This window comes from Aulostomus chinensis, chromosome 4 (assembly GCF_037954235.1).
Source record: "Aulostomus chinensis isolate RoL2024-O1b breed Wild chromosome 4, RoL_Achi_v1.0, whole genome shotgun sequence".
In the NCBI taxonomy this organism is placed as follows: Eukaryota; Metazoa; Chordata; class Actinopteri; order Syngnathiformes; family Aulostomidae; genus Aulostomus; species Aulostomus chinensis.
Window position 1 is genome coordinate 19,079,461 of NC_141323.1, and position 25,919 is coordinate 19,105,379.

The 25,919-nt window shown below is 43.0% G+C and overlaps 2 protein-coding genes and 1 long non-coding RNA gene across 10 annotated transcripts in view; 2 read left to right on the top strand and 1 right to left on the bottom strand.

Moving 5' to 3' along the window:
- The window catches only part of nrcama (neuronal cell adhesion molecule a), a 64,177-nt gene extending 40,459 nt beyond the window's left edge, over positions 1-23,718 (bottom strand). For all 7 annotated transcript variants that reach the window (XM_086202260.1, XM_086202257.1, XM_086202255.1 and 4 more), the window contains exon 1: positions 23,508-23,718. The gene's annotated coding sequence lies outside the window, so the exon portion shown is untranslated. The remainder of the gene's footprint in view (positions 1-23,507) is intronic.
- LOC147262938 (centrosomal protein of 83 kDa-like) lies at positions 6,641-8,263 on the top strand. Its single transcript, XM_086202517.1, has 5 exons — positions 6,641-7,102; positions 7,195-7,317; positions 7,451-7,690; positions 7,790-7,921; positions 8,093-8,263. Exons 1-5 carry the CDS (start codon positions 6,920-6,922, stop codon positions 8,261-8,263), a joined length of 849 nt encoding a protein of 282 aa, XP_086058643.1. The 5' UTR covers positions 6,641-6,919.
- On the top strand, positions 8,728-10,130 carry LOC147262939 (uncharacterized). Of its 2 annotated transcripts, XR_015112597.1 has the most exons (5): positions 8,728-8,811; positions 9,054-9,157; positions 9,413-9,580; positions 9,690-9,767; positions 10,117-10,130. It is a non-coding gene; the product is annotated as an uncharacterized LOC147262939 (long non-coding RNA). The 2 variants fall into 2 exon arrangements; XR_015112596.1 differs by having other exon boundaries at positions 9,690-10,122.
- Positions 23,719-25,919: the final 2,201 nt, after the last annotated feature.

Below are 25,919 nucleotides of genomic sequence, written 5' to 3' on the forward strand. Positions count from 1 at the left end.
ATCGTGCAGCATTAATCAATGTCTGCTGCTGTGGACACCAAATCAACCACTTTCAATTCCTCCCATGACCCCTGCAGGGGGAGGACATGCGACTTGCCAGGAAACATAAACCAGGCGGTATTTGCATTTCCTCTTAAATTTAAAAGCAAATTAGTATATAAAAGTGCTAATTTGATCATTTGAGCCTTGTTTTTTGTTTTTTTTTTACCAAAATAATAGCTGTGTTAGAAAAATTGCTGAATTAGGGTTTGCAGGACTGGAGTGACGAATGTGCTGAACACAAAGTCACACGCAGCAGTTCCAGCAAATTCAATGTAAAAGCTCTCAAACAATCACTTCAGTAGATCAGCTCGACGTTACATTGATAGTCCACTTCTACACGAGGACTCAAGGCTATAAGCAGACAAAGATTGCTACGGTAACAGCAGCATTATTCACTAGCAGGGCCCTTGTGGTGGCTAAATAAACATAGCCGCGTGCTATGCCTTCATTTGTTTATCTACTCTATTTGTTTTTGGTCTTTTGGGTCAAATATAAACCTTAAACTGAATGGCTTTATTCATTCAAACTGAATGAAGTATTGGTTAAAAAAAGAAAAGAAAACAGCTTTGACTAATGATATCGCAGTTTTCTACTGCCGTGACGTCTTTGACTCCTTGTTGTTAAGTGTCGAATAATGTGCAGCTACAGGATTGACACACACACACACACACACACACACACACACACACACACACACACAAACACACCTTCTTTATTTGCCTCCCACTATCACCTTGATTTTCATTAAACAAATTCCAAGTGAAACCTGCAGTCATATCCAGTAAACAAAATAAACCACACACGCGGTTTGAGTTTGAAAGGCTCAACATATCACAGGTACAATATGTGCTACTATTTCATAGTCAGATAAAAAAAAAAGAAATAGACAGGATGTCTGTTCTTGTGTTCATTTGACACCTTTTCTAAGAATAATTTGAGGAAAGTGTCTGTCCCAAAAACCTCATTCTTTGACACCAATCTCAGCCTTAAGGAGGATTTGACACCCTTACATGGCCTCTGGAGCAGAAGAAATCAATATCTGGAGTGATGATTCTTTCACACTCACCAATTTCTCACCATTGCTATTTCAAATCATCACCTTCTAGCCCACAGTACATACACACATAAACACACACACACACGTATATATATATATATATATATATATATATATATATATATATATATGTATTTAGAGAGAGAGAGTGAGAACGACAGAGTGAGAGAAATAAAAGTATATAGATATAGCTTTATTGCAGACACAGGTCCCTATAAAAAAACAACAACATACAGAATAAAAATACAAAAAGAGGCCACTTTAGCCTAGAAATGAATCTGTAGCAGCTTTTCAAGGGGCTGACGGTTCTCAAATTCGTCCAGGTGACACCTAAACCTAAACATCAGCTGTCTTAAGAGTGCCTCACAAGCTGGCAGCATAGCTCGAAAGGACACTTTAAGATTACTTGGGTCTTTTTGAAATGATGCGCAAATCCAAGACAAGTTAAACTACTGCAACTTCATAAAATGAAGTGTAAAAAAACAAAACCAAGTCATTTCCTGTTGCTAGCAGGTGGCGCGATAACTAACCTGCCCCAAAAATTCAATGGATCCTTCCATGGCCCATTTAACAGCCCGTCTGCAGGTCTGGTGAAAGTTGGCCTCATAGTTTTCTAATAATTCAACTGACAGACAGAGACCACTGAAAACATGACCCCCTTGGTGGAGGTAATAACACATGAAGATAGGCTTTGCCAAAAGCAGCAGACCCTTGCAGTTTGCTATCACTCAATAGCTCAAACACAAACACACACGCTATTCACCGCCACCCACTGGCTCTACAGCCTTGTTGGCCAGTGGTGCTGAGCTCGTGGCACGCCAGACAGCGTGGACCCAGCTGTAAAAGAGAAGCTGCAGCCATCTCTATACAAAGGCCACAGTCAGCACTTTGGTACTCGGAAAACATGCTGTCCGTGCTAATGAGCGTAGCTCTCAGCAAAGACACCCAGGGTTTATACTGGGTCAGGACTCAACTCCATCTGTGCAAACGTGCCCTCTTTTGAAGGGTATGAATTTTACGGCAGTCAGTCGTTGTATGAGTTAATGATAATTCATTTAACCGACGATAACTTTCTCACCTTCTTTGGTGAATTTTGTTTGCATTCTGTACAGTTATATAACGTTTTTGCAAACGGCTGAATCACAGGAAGACAAATTTAGCAAAATGGCCGTGTTAAGAGTACTGAACCTGTCTCCTTTTCCTGTAGGAGGCAGATGCTCAGCTGGGATTTTGGCTAACAGAGATAAACTTAGTTAACCCTCTCAACTCCATCCGGTCTGTGATAATGAGCTTATAAAGGATCACACTGTTGTTTAAAAAAAAGTAACTACTTTCACCTGCATCACTCTCCCCGGAGGCTTCCTACCCTAATTCCAAAATCAATAATCTGAATGTCGATACAACCTCGTGTGCTGACAATTATCGATCGGTGATACCTGATACACACCATCCATCAGTGTGTTAATGTGAATACTCTGGTATGGGGGAGAGTGAACTGTCTTATTTGAGCGCATTACATCATTACTTTTTTTATGCCAAATTGATTAACTGAAATATTTCTCCAACAGAACAAAGCCAAATTATCCCAAATCATCCCAAATATGACCCAGCCAAAAGCCAGCGACAAGACAGGCAAAGCACTGAATAATGAATCTCTCGGTAGAGTGTCTTGTGTTTTAGCTTTGACACACAAAAGCAGCAGCGATGTTTCTAAGCAGACAGATGAAAGATTTGGGTTTTTTTTGCATATATTTATCAATTATTGAACTTCAAATCAACTCTCGTGGCTGCAAATCTAAAGAGAGGGTACAGTCAGTGTTGCTAAAGCTCCAAATGGTTCGACCTGCACAGACCTTAAGCTGCAGGTTGCAAATAAATCATCTAATAAAACTCAATCAATTTAAGGGTAAATCTGTGTCCGTCTGCATTTTAATTTCACACAAAATGGTGCTAGTGGAACAAAATATCAATACTACTATTGTGATACTTCCTTTTGCAGTATCAATGCAACAGTGCCAAATATTGATCTTTTCAAATCAACAGCTGGCATTTGAAGCAGACTTCCTGTCCTTCACATCTCTTGTTGAGACTTTTTATGCTGCCAGTTCCTGTTTATGTCTGTTTCATAGTCCATTTTGACAAGTTTACAGGGTGTGTTTAAATCGCACTTAGTCAAGATCCTGATGCTTGTAGTCAATGTTTTCTTGAAAATTGTGAGGAGTGTGATTGTACGACTACAATTCCATGCACACACACACACACACACACACACACACACACACACACACACACACACACACACACACACACACATAGTTGCAGGACTCCTCCCTGGACATCTGATAACCATGTGTTACCAGGCTAAATGAGTGTGTATAAAGAGGAAACCATTGTGGAAAAGTGATACGTGTTGTAGGAAGGTAGCAGCACTTTCACTTATTAACAGGCCTTTAGAGTATCATATAACAGTATTGGATGACTGGTTTGAATGTATACATAACAAAGTGAGGGGGTTTCCTATATTTACAAGTGGTCTATGAGGCTGTTTCCTCTTCTTACTGCGAGGGTTAATCTTTATCTTTAACAACAACAACAACAACAAAACAACCTGATTTGCATTCATCCAAAATCTTAGCAAGTTATTTGAAAGAGCACAAAATATCACCATCTGCCAGCAGCCATATTGCCCCAAAATGCCATAAAGGATATCCCCCCCCCCCCCCCCAAAAAAAGAGAGAGAAAAAGAGATGCGTGATGCTCAAAGCCAGTGCCTGAGTACTGGCTTGCATTTTAGGTGGGTAAAGGTTAAATGGTCTTTGTGAGTCATGAATCATGATGAGGAAAAATGGAGTGGGTTGAGAGTCAATACCAGCAGTGTGCATTTGGTGGGGAAAATGCTAAAAAAAAAAAAAAAAAGAGTAGCGCAGCGCTTTCAGGCAAGGAAGTGATTAACATTTGAAGAAATGTCATGTTTGATGGCATCATTGGAACGAAACAACAGGCTCACAAACAACTAAAATCATGGCGTATTTTGGCTTTTTGCAAAAGCTACTCCATTTGATTTCTGACACATTTTCCTTTTAAGGAGGTCATTTTAACATTTGTAACAAACCCACAGAAAAATCCACCAACCTTGCAGGTGCATTTAGCTCTGTGGAGCATGCTCCCATCTTTCAGCTCATTATTAGGGCCTGAGCCAGAAAGTACTTCAGACGAAGACCCTATTATGTTTGCACAGCAGCGAAACACACACTTAGGAGTATCGGACCCCCCAAAAAAACACACAGGGGCACTCGGGGGGTCAGGGGGGGTGAGGTCTCCCATTGAAACCAATGGTGGCAAAAATTTTATCTGAAATTGTAACGTTTTATTATTATGGCCTGAGCCTGAAGGTACTTCGGGGCGAAGACCCTATTATGTTTGCTTGGCAGAGCAACACATTAGCAGCACTAAAAACACACACTTAACAGTGTCCCAGCCCCCCCCCCCCCCCCCCCCACGAGGCAGCTCGGCCAGACGATCCGGAGCCAGTTTTCACATACACACCCATTCAAAACCTGGTACTAGACTGTTCTTGCTGTTAATGAGCGTGCGCAATATGCGCATTATGCGCATAACGCGCATAATCTAATTTCACCCCCTGAACATGCATGAAATTCACTGAAATTCGCCACACTTGTCCAGTCTGGCTAAACATTCACTAATCCAAAAAAAACACCACAAAAGTCAATAGCTAGGGAGCCACACAACTAAAACATCCATCCATCATCGTCTTCCGCTTATTCCTTACTAGTAAGGGTCGCTGGAGCCTATCCCAGTATCTACGGGTGAGAGGCGGGGTACACCCTGGACAGGTCGCCAGTCCATCACAGGGCCAACCTACAGAGACGAACAACCATTCACACCTACGGTCAATTTAGAGTATCAATCAGCCTCATCCCCAAATTGCATGTCTTTGGACGGTGGGAGGAAACCAGAGTACCCCGAGAGAACCCACGCAGGAACAGGGAGAACATGCAAACTCCACACAGAAAGATCCTGTGCCCGAGCCGGGACTCGAACCCTGAACCTTCTTGCTGTGAGGCGACAGTGCTAACCACTGCACCACTGTGCAGCCCAACTAAAAGATAATTTTTGATAATTTGGAGCGCTATAACTCCTCCCACGAATGTCCCACAAACATGGGACCAACACCGTTGGACTCCTCTCATGAAGACGCAAAATTCATACACTCTGACCCCTCACCTATCTACAACACAATGTCCACAATTTGGACAAAACTGTCAAAATGAGGACTTCGGTTTGGATTTTATAAGCCCTCAGAGTGGGGGAGACACGTTTCATCTTACAATGGAAGCCTATGGGGAGACGTGTCCTCTCAGGGTACATACTGTCAAACAAACGCTTCTCACATCTACACCATACATCCCACAGTTTTTACAAACACACCACTGCATTCCTGACAAAAATCCCTACAAAAATATGGTATGATGTGTCACTTTTGACCAACATATGCCGACTTATTTCACTTTTTCACACTCCAATTCTGTTGATCCTCCTCTCTCTCCACTCTGGCACAGATCAAAGACAGAGCAGTGGGGGAGGGGTTCTTAAAGGGCCAGCTCTGAGCTCTGCTCTCACTCTAGCACAGATCAAAGACAGAGCAGTGGGGGAGGGGTTCTTAAAGGGCCAGCTCTCAGCTCTGCTCTCACTCTAGCACAGATCAAAGACAGAGCAGTGGGGGAGGGGTTCTTAAAGGGCCAGCTCTCAGCTCTGCTCTCACTCTAGCACAGATCAAAGACAGAGCAGTGGGGGAGGGGTTCTTAAAGGGCCAGCTCTCAGCTCTGCTCTCACTCTCTGATCAAACTCAGGCTTCTATCTCCTAAACTACAAGGCCTACAGACTTGGCCTTTACACCGCTGGATTCGGGCCGGCGTCAAGGACGCGGCCACAGGCCCTAACAACGCTGCTTGCAGCTTTAATTCTTTTTCTTTCTTTCATCCGCTGCCACTTTGACGCTTAATTTGACCCCCTAAACATACTTGAATGTCGATTAAATTTGGCACACTTGTCCGGTCTGGCGAAAAAAGTTATAAAATGTAAACATTAACACACTAAAACACCAGGGCCCGTGGGAACGTCACTGAGACGTCCAACTAAAACGTCCAACTAAAACGCAATTATTCGTCTCAACAAGACCAACAAATGTTATGGAGACATTTATGACCTCACGCCAACAGGAAGTCCCCAACAGTCGCTCACAGCTGGCTGGGTCACTCAGGACCTGCTGCTCAATCCTGTTCTCTGTCTTCAGGTTGGAGATGGAGTTGAAGCAGGTGCAGGAGAAGCTGCAGAATAACAAAATGGCTGTAGAGGAGAAGGAGCAGGATTTGCAGACGGCTTTGCTGGAAGCAAACCTGAAGATCAGGGAGCTCCAGGAGCAGTTAAACCTGACTTGAGGGATTTTAGAGGGGAACTAAATATTCACAGAGAAAAATCTGATTCGTGTTCAGGTTGTGGACGTGGGTTGACATGACGACTTAGAGAGTTCATAGCAATCAGTCATTGTTAGCTTCAGGCTAACACTACGTGGCTGCCTTGGATTCACCAACATAATCTTCCTCAGAACAATGAGATCAAAGTTTGAAGTCAGTCTTTAATCTCATATTCCATTTTAAAGGGTTTTCTGTTTTTCGTAACACAATTTTAACAAAACCCCAGAAGGTGGAACTTTGAAAGTTCTAGAAAACAACTTCCCATCATCTCTGCGTGATAAATCTGGACTGCTGGTGGACACGTTCCAGGCACGCACACGCCTTTATGAATGAGACTCTAGTTTCCTGTTGTATGGTCAAATGTCAAACCAGGCCACATCATCAGGATAACACCGTTTACTGTGTGTGTTGTCAGATTATGACTCCTGCCCAGCTGGCGGTGGCCAGGCTATGCATACAGAAGGAGGTGGAGGAAACGGCCAAGATCAAGCAAAACAAACTTCAAGAGGTTGGATTACAATGTGTTCATCTCCTTCCTCCTCCTCCTCCTCCTCCTCCTCTTCCTCCCTCTCATTGGTGTGAGCTTCTGGTTCCTTGCAGGCCGTAATGAAGCACAAAGCAGAATTTGTACAAATGCAGCAGGAATGTGAAAACTGCAAGAATGAGTTTGCCCATGAGATCCAAGTTATGGGAGAAAAGACCAAGCGATTCTATGAGCAGAAGGTGAGAACGTGGATGAACTAAAACATAGAATCAAGTTTCAGGGTTGGCTTGAAAAAGAGTGTGACATGTGGTCTTTACCACCTGAAGACATAAGAAAGGGTGACTTGACATCTTCCACCCTCCTTGTTGTCAGATCTGCCTCATGAAGAAGGAGAAGGAGCACGTGGTCGACCATTTTGAGAGGTTGAACCAAGAGAGTGGAAGAGCCTGTGTGGGGAGTTGGCATCGGGAGAGAGACCTGCTCCAGGTACAGATGAAGGTTCTAAAAGAGGAGGTCCAGGCGGCGAGGGCCGAGAGCCAAGCCTCAGTCCACAGGGCAGAGCAAAGTCTGAGGCGGCTCGCTGAGTCTCACGCCGTCGTGAGCTCTCTGAAGGTGAGACACTCGTGACCCCTAACCTTGTTGATGCTGCTGACTGAGGGCTAAGTGTTCATGAGGGTGTTTCTGTTCTTGTTGTTGCCGTTGGCTCGTCAGGAGGAGCTCCAGTCTGTGCGTCTCCAGTTGGTGGCGAGTCAGACAGACGGCTGTATCAAGAATGATCAGATTGGTCAGCTCAGCAGAGAGCTGCACGCTGCTCAGGAGGAGTCAGCGTCCCTGCACGCCCAGGTACACTGCTCTCAGACAGCCCTCCTCCATTAACCAGAGGCTCTGAATGTATAAGGCCTACTACTACCACACACACACACACACACACACACACACACACTAGCAGAGCACATTCTCTACTGGCTGAACTGGTCATTAATGCAGGGTCTTGCTCTTCTTGTGGTTGTCAAGATTGAAAAGATGAGGATTTGCCATGAGGAGGAGAAGAGGGACATCACAGCCAAGTGGCTCCACCTGGACAAAGAGCATCGGGAGCACAGGAGCAGCCTGCAGCACCACATCGAGAGTATGAAGCTTCCCTGCTGGAAGCGTCTTTCTAATCCTCTCTCAGTGTCTCTCTGAGTTCACCAGCTGCTGGTTGAGACATGCAGGTCGTGGCTTTCCTGCTGGAGCAGAGCTGTGTTCACCCACGATGCAAAGCCACTTATTTGCCCGATTTCAGTACATGTTGAGCGTAAAAATGGCTGACGTGAATGATGCAGATAGCGCATCACAAACTGCAAGCGACCTTCCTGTCACATCCTGATTTTGTCTCTGCCGCCTGTCAGGCTTCACCTGTAGCTTCTTCGGCTCCCATCCAGACGAGCCAAAAACTCCATCCTCCTTCGCGGCTTTAGTGCTCGGACAACATTGCAATGCACGCTACGACAACGCTAACGTGCGACTCAGCAACGTCCGTTTTCAGTGTGAAAGGATGTTACTGAGTCACACGATGGAGGAGCAGCCAATGGCAGTCGTTGTGGTCAGCTTCATATTAGAGCAGTGTCCCCCCTTGTCTCCCCTCTCAAGGTTTCTGGTGTGTTTCAGGTCTGCAGAACAGGGTGGTGATGTATAAGAAGGCTCTGGACGACCATCTTGATGATAAGGAGGAATTCCACAAAGCATCACAGGTGAGATGCCAGTTTTGTTTGGCTACACTAACTGAGCTTGTCTCAAGGGGGGGTTTGGCCTGATGGGTCCAAGCCCAGTGTCCCTGTCTTGGTGGGGAGACTCTACTGGGTCACACCATTCATTGAGCTAAGCTAACTCCTTTGGTCTGCCTCTGGGATGGACAGACATTAACAGACCTCCCCTAAATGTGGGTGTTTTCCTTTCAAAGATGTGAAAATTTGAATTCCCTGTTTTCTGTTAGGTGATGGAAGAGCTGATGGCGCAGCAGGAGGAGGCCCACCACGACAGTCGGCTACAACTGGAGGAGCGTCTCCGAGCCACCCAGCTGGAGATGCAGCTCGTCAGGTTGGTTGTGTTAGGGTTAACTTTACAGCAGCTTAGCATTTTAGCTAAACCTTCAATAACAAATGCAGGTGTACTGTTTATTTGCTGAAACAAATGGAGCATCTTAGCCCCGCCCCACTCCCAAACAAACACCTACTGATCAGCTCCCCAGAGTTGTGGCACAGACAGGCACCAACACACCTGAGCTCCTTGGTGGAGGTGAGAGTTCTTCTTGGAGGTCGAATGTCATGAGTGGAACTGTTTCACGTTTCTCAGAAAAAAAACAGAGCAGCAGACATTTCTGCTGGAGAGGCAACGAATGCAGAGGACAGAAGACAATCTGCTCCTCAGCATCAGCAGGGTGAGAAAGGTGATGGAGAGGTAGCAGGAGGAGCTGGTGTCAGCCCAGGCTGACAGGGAGAGAATCCAACAGGAGGCAGAGAGGTACGGCCGGTCACCTCAACTCAAGTCCCTTTGTCAACTGTTAACATGGCCTGAACAACACATTCATGTCTCCCTCCCACTCCACCCCTCTCTCTCCTCCATGCTACAGGACCAAAATGACATTTTGCAGCAGAAATATTCCAAGCTCAAAGACAAACTGGTGAAGTCAGCTGAGGCCCAGACGAAGGTACAACAGTGTGAACCCATGGAAATGAAAGACAACCTTCACTGTTAGTTTAGGACAAAACTCAGCAGCAGCACAGCAGCTGAACTCCTCATTTCTTCTTTAAGTGATACTTCACCCAAGTAAGTTTGTCAGTCTCCATTAGCTTCATGCTAAATATACACGGTTGGTTCTTCCTGCATTCTGGAGTCTCAGAGACGAAATGCAGGAGGGAAAGAATTTATCTGGGAATTCAAGACTCCTATTAGTGAGTACATGAAAGAAAAAAAGACACTTTTTGGGTAAAGTATCAGTTAAATTTGAGAGATCTTTAAAGAAGCTGATCACAATCTGTGTGTTGTGCGGAGGAAAGCTCAGACCAAGGAGAAAGAGAAGAAGCTGTGGCAGCAAATCCTTTCACTGCAAGACACCGTGAAGAAGCTGGAGGGCCACCACGACAGTCGGTAAGATGTCTGACTGATGCAATAGAGCAGCACAAGAATGAATCTTACAACTTAAAACCAAGTTCTCCTCGTAGAACGTCTGGTTCCCTGGTCTCCCTCCAGGAGGGACCTGAAATCAAGTGTGTGGTTGCCAGCAGCTGGAGAGATTCGAAGGTTCAGGTCTACATCAGATCCACCAGTAAACACCAGACTGGTGGATGGTGGAGGTTCAGTTCTACATCAGAACCACCAGTAAACCCCAGACCGGTGGATGTTGGAGTGGTGGAGTCTTAAAAACCTGGGTTGCTAACAAGAGTCTAGAGGAGCCTATAGAGGTCATGGAGGTCATTAAAGGTCATCAGGGGGAAACACAAGAAGCCTGAAGCTTAGTAGTGGTGACCTTGAAGTCATGTGACCCTGGTGTAGCTCCTCCCTAGGCTAACGTTAGCTTAGCACTGCTAACGTAGCATCTAGGCTTCCAGCATCATCAGAGGGTTCATTAGTGACATGATCACTTTCTGTAAACCAGGGACACCTGAATCACGCATGAAAGCTTCCTGTCAAGCAAACTGAGAACCTCAATTTTTTCTTCCGTCCAGACTCTACTCGGTTCATCAGGATCAAATGAGCGAGATGTTCCAGAAGTATGAAAAGACCAAGATCCAGTGCAGGCAGTTGCGCTCCCAGTATGATGAGTTGGAGCGGCAGGACAACGAGTTGAAGGAGCAACACAGCAACATGCAGGACCAAGTAAAAAGGTTTATGATCCTACTGCGGGGGCATGGAAACGTTGCCCCGCCCACATCCTACACATTGACCCCACTGGACCCCCCCCCCCCATCTGCTCAAACTAAGAGTCATCAGCAGGAAAAGGGGGCCTTCCCACTCCAGGTTTCTCTCAGCCCTGCAAGGCAAGATTCTGGATCATACCATCAGCACAAACCTGGTCATGGAATTGAAAGGAACAACTTTTATGCCTGGAAAATTTCTTAGATAAATTAATAAATAATATTTGCTGCTAAAACCCCGAAAGTCCATCAGTCGACTGAGAAATTTTTACTGTCTGATTTGATACATGTTTATGTGTTCAAGCTAAGCTTTCATGTCAGTTACATGTGCTGGTAACATTTACATCAGTGTGTTTTCTTATGTTAAACCTGCCATCATGTGGCCATGCCGGCCTCTTGATAAATATCATCGTAATTAATACACTGAGATTTACAATCTGATCGTTTCAAACGCGCAGCAGCAGTCGTGTGGTGACATCATAAGCATCCCTGTCCCCTCAGAGATGGTTGAAGCTGATGAATGACACCTACAAACTCTTGAAAATGGAACTTTAACTTGGATTTTGTTGTTGTTGTTGTTGTGGATGTTCTGAGTTCTGGAAACCCTCTTGTGACCTCCCAGGAGGGAGGTTGATGTTCCGAAATCGGGTGCTGGTTTGCGCTGGGGGCCTGTATGGTAGACGTTCCGCACCAGCTGGTGTTGCTGACATGTGCATCGGTGACACGTTCCTGCACCGGCGTTGCGATGAGTGTGTTGTGTCCTGTCCATTACTTGCATCTGGAGGTCAGCTTTGGATTTGTCATACTAGATTTGTGAAGGTCAGACACCAGCTGAGTGCTGGGTTCACAACCTGATCAGTCCCGTTCCACCTGAACTGGGATGTTTGAACCATTGAGAGCAGCAGTTTGCTCACCAACACCAAGTCTGGACAGGTTTGTGAACGTTTGACAGAAATGTGCCTTTTGTCTGTAAGAAAAACCTTTGCAATCTCTGCTTTTACTTTTGTTCAGCGGATGTTGTGTTTCAGGAAGAAATGGACTGGTCTTGTTTAGGCTGTGTAGGCTGTCTTCCTGTAGTCTAGGAGGACTCGTCCAGTCCCACTCCACTTGGTCTCTTCGGTCTCTCCATTTGTTTCTGTGGCGTCGAGGAAACATTAGCCATCGCTGCTTATTTATGGTGTGCATGACTTAACATGCCGGGTGACGTCATCTTGAGTCACAGCACTTTGTTCTTGTTGTTAGCCTCCGCCTGTCACCTCAGCTGTTGGTCTCTTCTTAGCGTACATGGATGGTTTTGCCCCTCCCTCTCTGTCTCTGTCTGCTCCCCCCCCCCCCGTCTCTCTCTCTTCTTGATGAGGATATTCAGCAAGTTCACTCAAAGAACCTGATCAAACTCACAGGCAGCAGGTAGGACAGCGGATGATGGACAGGTGGGTCAGCTCGTATCAAACCAAGGCTTCTAACTTCTCAACTATGTCTCAACACTTTCCAACCTGCATCACTGGATTTCTGACTCTTTCTTTTTCTTACAGTTCTTTCTGACTCCAAATTCATTCAAATATAGGAATTGTCAGAAGTCCAACTTACCGTGAGAGAGAGAGTAGGAGGGAAGACTGGTGGGATGTGTGTGTGTGTGCGCGCGCGCGTGCGTGTGTGTGTGTGTGTGTGTGATGAACGGAGGTCATTTTTGAAGTAAACACCACAAAGCATGAACTACATTAAATAGCAAATTTGGCCGCTGTGCTGGACCCCTGCAGGCGCGAGGAGACGAAGGCCCGTAACATCGCTGGTTGAAGCTTTAATTTTGGTTTACTTTTTTTTTTTAATAGCAGCTGTTGTCAGAGCATAATGGAGTAATTAGGAAGTAAACAGCCAGATATCTCGGCACTAAAGTAGCAGTTCAATTTCTCATTGCAGACATCCTACACAGGCATGTGCAACCCACGGGGCTCTGCTGCCTTGTTGACCAGTAGTGCTGCACTCATGGACAACACACAACATGAAACCAGCTGTAAAAACTAGGCTACAGCAGCAATCTCTATACAAAGACCACAGTCAGCCCTAAACATGCTGTTATTTACTGTAAGGACTCACTCCCACTGCTTCCATCTGTTTTTCAGGGATCTTTCGGTCAAAACTAAGGATAATCCAACTGTGTGTTCTGCTACTTGGCTAGCCTAGCACCAAATGTCAGACAAAAAAGTACGCAACAAGCAAACAGACATGAGAGAACAATGAACCGACTAAAGACTTACATATTTCTTTGAGGAGATGGTGAAAGCAAAACAGTGGAAAAAGAGAGTAATATTGGACTCAAATTTGTTCAGTGGTCAGTAAACAACTTCAAATGAATGCTAGCATTTGTAGCCCTGCCCTATTGCCAGAATACACTGTTAGCATTTTAGGTTAGGTTTCTGGATTCTTTAAACAAATTCATATCAGCATGTGTTATGCAGGTGGATTAGTACAAAAAAAAAATTGTCTACAAATAAGTAAAAACAGTAAAAAAAATATGACTTACCATTTTTGTTGGCTAACTAGGGCACCACCTGAGGTTATACAGTACGTCAATGAGAGTATTTCTGTTAGGTTTATCTTTTAGAATGTAGATTTAGTCTTCATGTGTGTCTTATGTGAGGGATAATGATTAATGATAACAGCGAAGGGTTCATTTCAGTCACATCATTCCCCTCCCTCGCCATTTCCCTTTATGGGAGGGGAGAAGACATTACATACGTTTGTTATTGCAACATATGTCTGGCTGGCAAAAGAAAGAAGCTCCTGGCTGTCAGCCAAGTCATTAAAACAGATAATTATCTGCATGCTTGTCCAAGATGTAGGATACAATCTGTTTATAAATGAGCTATGAGAAATTCAAGAGAAACTTGCAAAATTAACAAAACATAGATCTGGAGGTGCAATAAGACTTTTGGATTTTAGATTTGAGACAAAATAGAGATGATATCAAGAGTTTACTTTTAGGTCCATGAAAACATGCTGTGATTTCCTTGAAGTGCAGTTGGAGGACATCTCTCTGACATACAGTGATGCCCTAGTTGTAATAAGCTAAAGTGCTACAACAGCAGCAATGGATGGATAAAAAAAAAAACAAAAAAAAAACAAGTTGCATAAATCACACTAGATCTGATGGGACAATGCAGAGTCTCTGGCAGCCCAAAAAGAGCAAGCACAGCAGATTTAATGGTGAAAGTGCCAGAGAGGACAGAATGGCAGGGTGGGGGATGATGATCACAGTGAAAAAGTGCCACAGACTTTTATGGGCTGGTATCCAGAAGAAATAAGTGATGCTGAGTAACAGGAAGTGACTTATTTTTACAGCAAGTCATAATCCCAAAAGCCGTGTCTGCGTCAAGTCAGTTGACAGATGGGAGACTTGGAAGCTAGAGAAGCTATTCCGACAGAAAAATGATATTCCAACCTCTAAAACAAATCTTCTATTTGCTTTAATTTTCCAATATTTTTCATTGTAAATTTGAATATATGGCTAGAAGCTAATATTGATCTAAATATGACCTAGAGGAGTATTTAGCATAGCTGCAAAATCAGATATAAGATGTAACATGCTTTTGATCATATTACAAGCTCAAAATTATTAATGGCTTTTATTTCTTTCTTTTTTGCATTAATGCACAAGGTTGTGTGTGGTCTAATGTTAAAATGTTTACACATGCGCTGTGTGTACAAGACATGTCTTTATAGAGCCAGTTCCAAATTTGATCACGCTTCCCTGGGGCAGCACTTCGTATACACACGAGGATTTTGACTTCAAAGTAGTTCTAACACAGCATAGGTTATTTATGAAAGCATAAAGATCATTACCGCACGAGTAGCATAAGTTATAGGTAGGGAAAAAAAAGATGTGATCTGATAAAATGCCGTAAGGTATGGAATAAGAGGAAAATACTTCTCAAGTTTGACATGTTTCCTTGACGGTTTCAATATATGGTGACAGAACATTAAATGTGTTTATCAGAAATGCTTTTACACTGATTGAAAGTCAATCAATTACATAAAAAGTCAAGAAAATGTAGCTGCATGTTAAGAATTTATTTTTTGTGTGGCTGAGATGTTACATACGGGTGTTTTTCCTGAACCCTGCAGCAAACATCTGGAATATGCTTTACATACCCTTCAGCTATTCAGCTTGGGGTACATGAAAAGTTGGAATAAACAAATGTACTAAAACAAGACATTACACACTTCTCTCTCTAACTTCAAAGCCCATAAACAGTCTGTCAGGCTTTAATTGGTTTATCAGTAACTAAACACATCATGATGGATGACTTTTTCACACTGAGTACCGTCTCTGTTCTCCATCCTCCTAATCTGCTCGCCGGACAGTTTGTCTTTTTCTACAAAGGCTTTCTTTCAACACATCAAGAGAACTCTTACTGAAGGAAGGCCGTCCTCAAGAAGGCCTTCCCTCTGGGGTCAGATGAGTAGGAGAGAGGACACATGGAGACTCCCTTGAACTGCATCTACTTTGCCCACACTGAGCGCATGATGATGAGCAGATATGCAATTCAAAGTGTCCTCTGAATTACACACGCATGAGACACTCGTCCACAAACCACACCATTGCTGCTTCCGTAGCCACAGAGACAAAAATATACACTTTGCGGCTAAAAAAAAAAATGTTAATTTTTCTCACAAATGGGGAACTGTGGGAACAATGTTTTTAATTATCTTGTTACCAAGATAACTTAATCGAATACACCTTATTTTCTCAAGATAACTACATTGAGAGAGCCTTTGGGAATTACATGGGCTCAAACTACCTTGATTGATTGAACAGGTTAAGTCTTGGGGTCACAAATTACTATTGAGGGAACAAGTTATATCTTTTGGCTGCAAATTAATCAGAGAATGGGAATGAGTAATCTAGCTATCTTCTGGCCACAAAGTAACTAAATTAAGGGAACAAGTTATATCCTGTGGTCATTAATACAATGCAGGAAAAAAATGTAGAGGGGGGGGGGAAGTTATACGGTTTGGGCACAAGTTAATCAAATAGAGGGAACACATTATATCTTGTGGCAGCAAATTAATTAGAGCATGGAAATGAGTTATATTATTAACTTCCAGCCACGAATTGATCAAATTTATCTCCGGCCTCAAAGTAAAAACACTCACAAGGGAACAGGATTTATGCTGTGGGGTCGAAATACTGTGCCTAAATTAAGATTACAGGTTACATTAATTGGCCTCAAATAGTTAAATTGAGGGAACAATTTATGTTTTGTGACTACAAATATTATTTTTCCCTCTGTGGCCTCTCTAGGTCTCCATATTCAACAGAAGCCTAACAATCGCGCACGTTACCAGGGTAGATCAATTCCGGAGATAATTCCCCTCAGCGAAGAAAATGACAGTCTTGGTTTAGTGGTTGCTGCGGTCTAGTTAAGTGGGTGTCCTGCGTGGGTGGAGTAAACACAGACTGCTACGGCCAATAATACGGCTAAAGAAAAAAAAAAAGCAGCAAAATTCTTTCTCTCACATATTGAGTTGAAAATTCTCATCAGAAACAAATAAGGGGGACAAAAAAAATCTTCAAAGCTGACAAATTCAATTATGTAAAAACATCTTAAATAATTTGTGTTAAGGCTGGCTGGTTGACACCCATCATGTGATGCTAGTGCCTTGATAAGTGAAGCTCCTTAATGGCTTCTTTGACCTAAATCCTCACTAATCATTTTACAGCTGTGACAAAGATTGTGCTGGATGAGGGTGTAATGTTATTTTTAAGCCTGCTGTGCAACAAATTAAGCTCCCACCGCTGAGATTTGTACATTTCTCCTTTGTTTCTTTACCACTGATAAGAAAAATAGGATATAACGTAGAAGACCCCGCTTTCAGCATAAGTTAAGCTCTTAAAAAAGTGTCACCCTCACTGTCAAACCTTAATTATGATCAGTTCGGATCTTGACATGCGCTTTGAATTTCTACAAGGCTTAAAGCACCATTCCAGCATCTTGGAAAATTTTCTCCAGTTATTTGAATCGAAATGATTCATGGGTCAAGAAATTATTGGAATCCCAATCAAAGCAAATCAAGAATGCTGGAGCTGTCCACCAATGGTAGGTCCACGACAAGTGCCTATGTTGGCCACTGATGAATAACAAGCAATACAGTACAATAGTACAATATAAATATATTAATACAATATAAAACATTTAGAATATAGTTCAGACACAATTTACAAACCCCTCTGGAAAAAGGAAATGATGCTTTCATGGACTTCCACAATGTAGTTGTGGTTAGATGCACTACACATGGATGAAAATTCTGATGTACCAAAGTGGTGCCTTGTGGAACATCACCTTCGCACGGACCATTTACATTGAGACAGCTACTACCATTCAAAACAGGGAAAAAAAACTGATATCAAATCTTTTTTTTTTCTCAAGAAAAGTTTTGTTCTAAAAATGGAGGACCTACCGCAGACAGGGTGAAAGTCATGTTTTTAATTAAAACGATGTTGAGCTCTCATCAAACATGGCAGGATTAGTAGCTGAAACAATCAGCCAATAAAGTAATAGCATGAACAAAACACTGAACCAGAAGAAGTGAAATACGGACAAAGTCCATCTCTGTAGGGATCTTTTACATAATGAGGTTAAACACAAGCAGTTTTAGCAGTCAATTGTGCTCTTGCAATAATTTTACAGTTTACTGAATTTGTCATTCCAATGCAAAAAGACAGGAAAACAGAGCCAGGTTTAAAAATTAAATCTATATCAATGATTAAATGTAAATCACAGTTAGGAGCAACAGAATGAATCTGCAGTGAAAAACGAGTCGTCTTTACTTGCGCGTGGCTCACTATATAAAATGTAATCAACCGTTTGGACAAATATGTGGATATGTTATTAAACTCAGCAAGTGACAGACTGCAACAAGTCTGGCAACTCCCCATTTTCACCCCCTCATCCTTCTGTTGCCCACCTCATCCACTGAAACAACTCATCTGCAGCCTGTAAACTATCTCAAAACTACATCAAACTTTTTAGGACATCAACATGCTGAAAGCGTGGTGAAGGAAGTGTATGTGATTGGGTTTGCTGGTGTGTACGAGGAACATGCTATGTCTCCTTGTATTAATCTCCAGTTTCCTTGACGACATGAGATGTGGCCTGGCACAGCTGGTGATCGCAGCAGCGAGTCGCTCCTCTCTTCTCTATTCTTCTTCACTGTATTCCTCTTCCCTCACATAATTCTCTCCCTCTCCTGATTTATAAGCCTACATCAATGGCTTGAAGAAACCGATATAAACTGCATACGCGAGTACCGCTGTGCGATGTTGGAAGGTAATTTTGTCATTTAAGGTTGGTTTTTTTTCCCATAAAATCTCAGAAAATAGTTAAAGATAACAGCTTTTAACTATTTCCCACTCTCTCCTATCAACAGACCCCAACCAGATATATTCAGTTTACAGAGATATTCAATTCAGAAGGAAAACAGGAAGTATACATATTAAAGAATGTTTGCAGAGGTTTCTTGCAAAGTATCGGATAATCAGTTTATTTTTCAGCTCAAGTGGAGCATAGAGCTGCAAAGGTCCAAAACAGGCGGTGTATTACTGCATTCATGTCTGCTGAAGGGCCATCCGATCCAGGACTGAACGCTGAATAAAAATGTTCCCTTCGCGGAAACCGTGTGTAAGCGTGCGAGACTGGCTGTATGGATCCTCATCATGTACTGAATGAAAACACCCAGAGAGGGTTTTTTTTTTCTCTTTTTTTTTCTGTTTAACCTCTTCAAAATAGACACAATAGAACACAAGCTGCTGAATTCCGATTCTCCCTTTGCTTTTTCCTGCAGAAAACCCGATGTGAAGCTGTGAGCTGCTGAACTAAACTGAATGATGTAAAAAAAAGAAAAGAAAAAAAAAGCAGAATTCTTCAGTGAGCATTTCATAGTTCAAATGATTTGTGTAGTTGTAGAGTGTATGGAGTGTGTGGAGGAAAAACGTGTGTAGAGGAAGCATGTCGAGGAAGACAAAATGTGCAGGAAAGAGGAAAAAGAGCAGCTGGAGCATCTTGAGAGAAAGAGGGCGGAAAATAAGCAACTTGATAGAAACAGGGTGGAAATGAAACGACTTGAGAGAGACAGAGTGGAAAAAGAGCAGCTAAAGCGACTTGAGAGAGAGGGCGGAAATAGAGCAACTTGAGAGAGAGATGGTGGAAAAAGAGCGACCGGAGTGACTAGAGAGAGAGAGAGAGAGAGAGAGAGAGGGCGGAAATAGTGGCTTGGGAAGGTCAGGGCGAAAATGGAGTGCCTTGATAGAGAGAGGGAGGAAAAAGAGCAACTTTAGAGAGAGAGGAAGGAAGTGGAGCAACTTCAGGGAGACATGACAGCTGGAGCAACTTAAGGTTCAGGGTGGAAAAAAGAGCAACTTGAGAGAGACAGGGAGGAAATGGAGAGATTTCAGAGAGAAAGGGAGGAAAAATAGCAACTGAGAAAGAGGGCAGCAAAGGGGCAACTTAAGAGACAGGGAAGAAAAAGACCGGCTGGAGCAACTGATGTGAACGTATCATGATCAGCTTGAATTGCTGAAAAGGTTTTGGTGGTCAAAGGTCACAGGAACAGGAGCACAACACGGAGGCCAACAACCACTGTGGGGTATTCTTAGTTTCTCCATATCACAGTTTGGAGCAGGTTATTTACTATTTTGCCTGTACATGCGTATAAAAAAAAAAATTCTTAAGGTGCATCTCAACCACAAGAACTTTCCCTAGAACCTTTTAGGGAAGAGGGTTCTGAGTTCTAGGGTACTGGAACTACCCCCGAGTACTCATCTTAGTGGGGTAGTATTTTCAAAAGGTTCAGGAATTCTCAGCTGAACGGCGCTGAACATTTCTGAGTGGTCCGGTACTCGCAGCGTTTTTATTTCATTGTGCTTCAAGACCGATTTTCATTCTAGACGCCAGAAGGAATCGTATGAAAAATGAAGCTCACTACTCACAGCTCACGCGTCACTTCCTGGAACTGGCTACGAACTATAGCCAATTAGAGGTAGAGGAGAGCCACAGGCAGGTTTTCTGCGGGCACACCCTCTTGTAGGTCAGTGTCCAGTTCCTTGAGGATTGGAAGAGTTAAAGAGTTGTTTGTCCCGCGAATGCTCCCTGACGATATCCGTTCTGATGAAGGTTCACGAAAGGCTTTCGACATCATTTGTTTTATTTCAAAGGCTCGCATTGCATTTTCAGCAGGACATGTTTACTCCAGTGAACAATAATTGTTCTTGAACCTCAGCAACATGAGATGTAATGTGTGAAGGAGTATAATTATAAATAAGAGTAAGAACATTAGGAACACCTCTCCATATGAGACTCGGGGATCTCTTCAGTTCATCCTTGAGTCCCAGTGGATGATTCAGCAAAAACTGAAGAAAATCCCTCAAGGTGTTCCTGCGATATCATGTTAACAAGAGTGGAACATGCAGACAGACAAATAACCCCAAAAACATAATGTCCCCACAAATCCCAGATGACCTCTCTAGAGTGTATGCCTCCAAGAAGTGTGCCTATCACAGTGACCTCTGAACACCAAAATCATTTCACTTTGTCCTCAAGTCCCAGTGGATGTTTGCACCACACATGACAAAAATCCTTCAAGGTGTTCTTGAGATACATTAACATAAATGGGACGGCTGGATGAACAGGCGACGCACAAACATGTCATAAGAGAGACGAACCCATGTGTCCTCTAAAGAGAGACAACAGCATCTCTCTCAGAATCAACCAGCGCAGCGGAACAACACACTCCATACACACCCCTCCCTGTTTTCCAATTTATCAATCTTAAGCCGTTCAAGCTAATTTAATATGTCCCGTTCCCTTAATGAAAACCGCCGCCCCCAAACACATCCAGCTGTGATCTAAGGGTGCAGGTGACAGCAGGGTGCATGGGGGTGTATTCACAACCCTCACACCCCCTGAGAAATCCATCACCGCTGCAGGGTGCTGATGCCATAAAGCCAAAGGATACATCTGTGATGCTAATTGTATTCATTTGGCTGTGGCTTCCATGTTGGTCTCTGATATGTGCTGGGAGTTTATAAATCTACACGGAGACAAAACCCTCCTATTATGACTTCAATGAACATGCAGGATCACGCTTCAGCGGCGGTTGCTCCGTGGTAGCGTGAGATGAACGACCTCTGGGGACAAATTAAAACAGAAACATTGTTTCCTCGTCGGGGTGGAACATGGAGCAGTCTTATATGCACGGCGGGAAAATTTAAATCACACCGCCACTACGCAACACATTAAGGAAATACAGATGAGCAAAATGATGCAAAAAAAAAAGGCAAGGAAAGGAAATATTTGTTGGTTTCAAGTGCTTAAATGTGAGATATTTTCTGTACTTTTTTTTTTTTAATTCGAAATGATAATGTATCAGTTTTCAACTGTTAAAAAAAAAGACACTTAAAAAGGTTTCAAGCTATGTGATGGGCAATTTTTGACTTTTGTACTGGCCTTTTATCGATTCGAATAATTTACTTCCAAAATCCAAAGAATTTGCTGAAGTCTCAATTGATGTTATTGAAGAAATAAATAACGCATTTCTACTCTGACTAAAGTTAAATGACTTTTAGAAGCTGATAATTGAACATAGTAAGATCAAAGTGTTTCGATATACACGGGGTTTAATTCCGTGTTTAAATGTTTAGGCATCATTAGGCAGAATGAGGAAAACCCCCAAAGCCAACCATGAGCTCCATGTAGGAACCAATGGTCCGTGGATAAATGGGACAACAGAAGGGGAATGATCATGACATTGCACCCGCCATGAGTGACTGCTCTGTCAAATATGGCTTATCTGTTGATGTTGTTGTTTCAGTAGTCGCGAAGAGACAAAATGTTCAGTGCTAGCTTAGGCTAACATTTGTGGCTGGTTATTGTGTTATGTTATATATTACAGAGAATGGCTCTGTTATAACGAGCAGAATTTACATTTAAAGCATGATACACTCATTACACTCATGACGCCATTCTCTTTTTGGCGAAAGCTAAGGTTAAAGAGAGAGAGAGTGAGAGAGAGAGAGAGAGAGAGAGAGAGAGAGAGAGAGAGCTTCCTGCAGCAACTATGTGAGGAGCATCTTCAGAATTCTTGATTCACCAAGAAGTCATGCAAGAGGGAAGAAAAATGATTCTTTTGAATTCAAGATGTCAAACGGACGAATAACGGATAAAGAAGTGTTCATATTTGGAGGATGTATCAATGGAAGGGTCAGGAACACATTATAATTGAAGAGCAGACGCTGCCTGCAAATAACACTGAGTGACAACTTCAGTTGCAGTCATTTTTTGCAGCAAACTGTTCTGCCTGCTGGCTTAACAGTGTAAATTTAAAACAACAACAACAGCAACAAGCTTTCCTTTTCCCAGTTATTAAAAAAATTAAAGATTTCACTCAAAGCTCTGACTACCCTTGCCTCTCTTTACCCTCGACGCTAGCATGTGGGTTAACAAACCCCAACTACAAGGGACAACCTTGCCTCGAATGAGACCTCCACATCCTCATACTCAGGACTTTGGCAGCGCACTCCATGTTGCAGCATATCAAATATAACCTTTATTTGTCTGTCCTTTAGGTCACATGCATAACTGCAAACACACCAATCAATAAAAACTGTATCTGAATGCAAATGAGACTGATTCAATTCAGACCTTCGATTTAAAAATCATGACGAATTCACCCCCCAATACACACCTCTGTATATATATATATAAATATATATATATATAAATATATATATAAATATATATATATATATACACACACACACATATATACATATATATATATATATATACATATAATTCTGAAAAAACAGACAATGTGACGCAATTAATGAGTTTAATGAGTTCAAGAATCAAGCTAAAATAAAAGGGGGAAAGGGAGCTCTTTAATCATTAATGGCGCAAACTGCTTACACATCCAGATCTTACACCTGAAAACACCGCCAACGCGAGTCTTAATCTACGGTCAAAATACTTGAAATGAGAGATGAGCTACAGCTGGCAGACGTCTAATAATCCGCTCATCATCGCTGCGGGCCTGCAGGCTGCACCGGCCGGCCGGCCGGCTGGCAGCAACAATAACCTGAAGCTCTGCTGCAATACAACCGTCCTCTACCACCGCAGATTCCCTCCCTTCAGTTGCTTTGATGGGTGCTGCTCGGGATGCAGTGTGTGTGTGTGTGTGAGTGTGTGTGTGTGTGTGTGTGAGTGAGTGCGTGCGTCCGTGCAGTCTGTAGAATGCACAGGCTGCAATGGTCTGCCTTTGATGCGCACCAGAATCTAGATTTTTTTTTTTTTTAAAAACAACTAAAAAAAACAACAACATCGCTGCCTCCATATTGCTCTGGCTCTCATCTACCTGGACGACATGAGGAGCCAAGAAAGATGCTCCCGTTTAACATCACATCCTTGCGCACATTGAGAAGGAAAATCTGACTCCCATTTTAAAAAGAGAAAGCTATACAAAGACGTGTTTCAACTCACCGTCTTGCTGCAGACCTGCAGCCACGTCCTCCTCCAGTCAGCGAGTTTCTGATGCTGAAGAAAACGATGAGGTGTCAGTATGTGTGTATGTGTGTGTGTGCGTGTGTGTGTGTGTCTGTGAGGAACCCTGCTGTCCGACCACAGTGTGTCCGTCCCCCTCAACCGCTGCAGCAGCAAGCTGTAGTCCACACACAGATCCGCTCCTCTCCTCCTCTCTGCCCCCCTCCCAGCCACCGCCGGAGACCAGCAGCTGCAAAGATCATCTACGCTTTCGAGAAGATGCTTCACTCGTGAGAGGAAGCCTTACCATGTACCAAAGCACCCGTTTGATACTTCGATGAAGGGTTCTGCTGAAAATGACAAGCAAAAAATAGGAAATTAGTAATTCAAACTCCACTCTTTATGATATCATTCATACGTATTCTAAAGAAGCTAAGACAAGCTATGCTTGTAGTCCCTTTTTTAAAATAATGAGAAATCCATCCATCCATTTTCTACCGCTTATCCTGTTAAGGGTGGAGGTGGTGGTGGTGGTGGTGGGGGGCTGGAGCCTATCCAGGCAGCCTTCGGGCGACAGGCAGGGTTCACCCTGGACAGGTCGCCAGTCCATCACAGGGCCAACACATAGAGACAGACAACCATTCACACTCACAGTCACACCTACGGTCAATTTAGAGTATCAATCAGCCTCGTCCCCTCTTGATGTCTTTGGACTGTGGGAGGAAGCTGGAGTACCAGAGAGAACCCACACAGGAACAGGGAGAACATGGAGACTCCACACAGAAAGATCCCGTGCCAGGACTCAAACCTGGAACCTTCTTGCTGTGAGGCGACAGTGCTGACCACTGCACCACCGTGCCGCCATAATGAGACATCTGGTCAATTTATCCCGTTATCTCAGAAAAGTGAATGTTAGAAATATTAATTGCAAGGTTTCTGTAATATATACATCGTCCATGTTACAGAACGACAGAATCTGAGTACAGCATGAACATTAAAGACGAACCGTGAGCAAGGCTGTTCTCAGCTTCTTGTGTATTCAAGTTGTCCATATTTTGCTGCAAATTCATCTTGCTAAGCTACAGAAGCCAGGAACAGCTGGGCTTGTAATTAATTTTTAATGCCTCACGATAATACATTAATTATCTTGTTACACTGAGTCACCAAAGCTCATTATCTTGACAAGTTGAGTTCATTTCGCTTGTAATCTCCAGAAAAGGAAACAGGTTATCTGAAAACGCAAGGTAAATGAAACCATAATGACAAGATAATTCAAATGGTGATGATGTCATAACAAGCTTCAGCATCAAGATAAGTTACTCCAACCATAAGATAATAGCATTAAAAATTAATGGAAAGCTCAGCTTCTTTTGGCTTCTAGACATAAGCAAAATAATGAATGTGTTTGGTGCAGCTTTTTCTTTTTTTTTAATTTTGTGACGGCCTTTTTTTTTCTTTTTTCTTTTTTTTAGGCTCTTTTGTTGAAAGTGGGACACACGCCGCGTTTGCCACAATATAACTTACGAAAATGTTTCGTGAGCTCATTTAAGAGAAAGCCAACTGCTCCTGACTAAGCTGGAGATGGTTGTTAAGCGGTTACCAGGAGGGAAATATCAAATTTGATGGTCTTCTGTGTTCAAGAGAGAGTGAGACCTCTCCTCTAATTAATCTCTTTTTTTTTTCAGAAAGGGAAAAAAGTTGCAACAGCAGCGACCCCGTTTTAATGAGCGGCAGCAGAGGGACTTGCAAACATGAGAGGAATAAATAAAAGGAAAAAAAAATACACAAAGCCTAGCTGCCCTCCTTTAGTAGTATTTAATACAATCTCTGTACTCCCAAATAGCCAGCGGTACGTCTGGTAAGAAGAAGGTTTAAAATCACGTGTGTTAAATTTTAAATAAATAAATTGTGTTTTTTCTCTAAAAAGGTGGGTGTAAATTTAATGGATTTAAATATGTGTATATATATATATATATATATATATATATATATATATATATGATTGAATTTCCATCATTAGGAATTTTGAACGTGATGCAGTAGGTGTAACATCCTGAGAGCTGACAGCGGGGGTTAGCGGGTTATCATCCATCAGCAGGGAGACTGGAGTAGTGACCTCTGATAAACATGCAGACCTGAGAGGGGAATATGGATGGTTCCAGATGTTTCTGATAACACAGGTGTTTTGCTCCCTCTTACTCAGGACAGGTGGCCAACAAACGCACGCATACAACAGCGCCGGTGTCGAGCGCCCCGTTACACATCATCATTAGTGGCTGACCGATCTAAAACACATTTGGAGCTGGATTCTTCTTCTTCTCACGTGACAGGTTTGTGTGAACACCCCGACCCCTCCCACATCACTCAAGACATGCTTGCCCTGACTCAAATTAACACCTTGTAATGAAAAGA

Coding starts and splice junctions, on each gene's coding strand:
- LOC147262938 (XM_086202517.1), top strand. CDS start 6,920: ATGAATGAGACTCTAGTTTCCTGTTGTATGGTCAAATGTCAAACCAGG. Junction 7,318..7,450: donor AGCGATTCTATGAGCAGAAG/GTGAGAACGTGG, acceptor CCTTGTTGTCAG/ATCTGCCTCATGAAGAAGGA. Junction 7,691..7,789: donor CCGTCGTGAGCTCTCTGAAG/GTGAGACACTCG, acceptor TTGGCTCGTCAG/GAGGAGCTCCAGTCTGTGCG.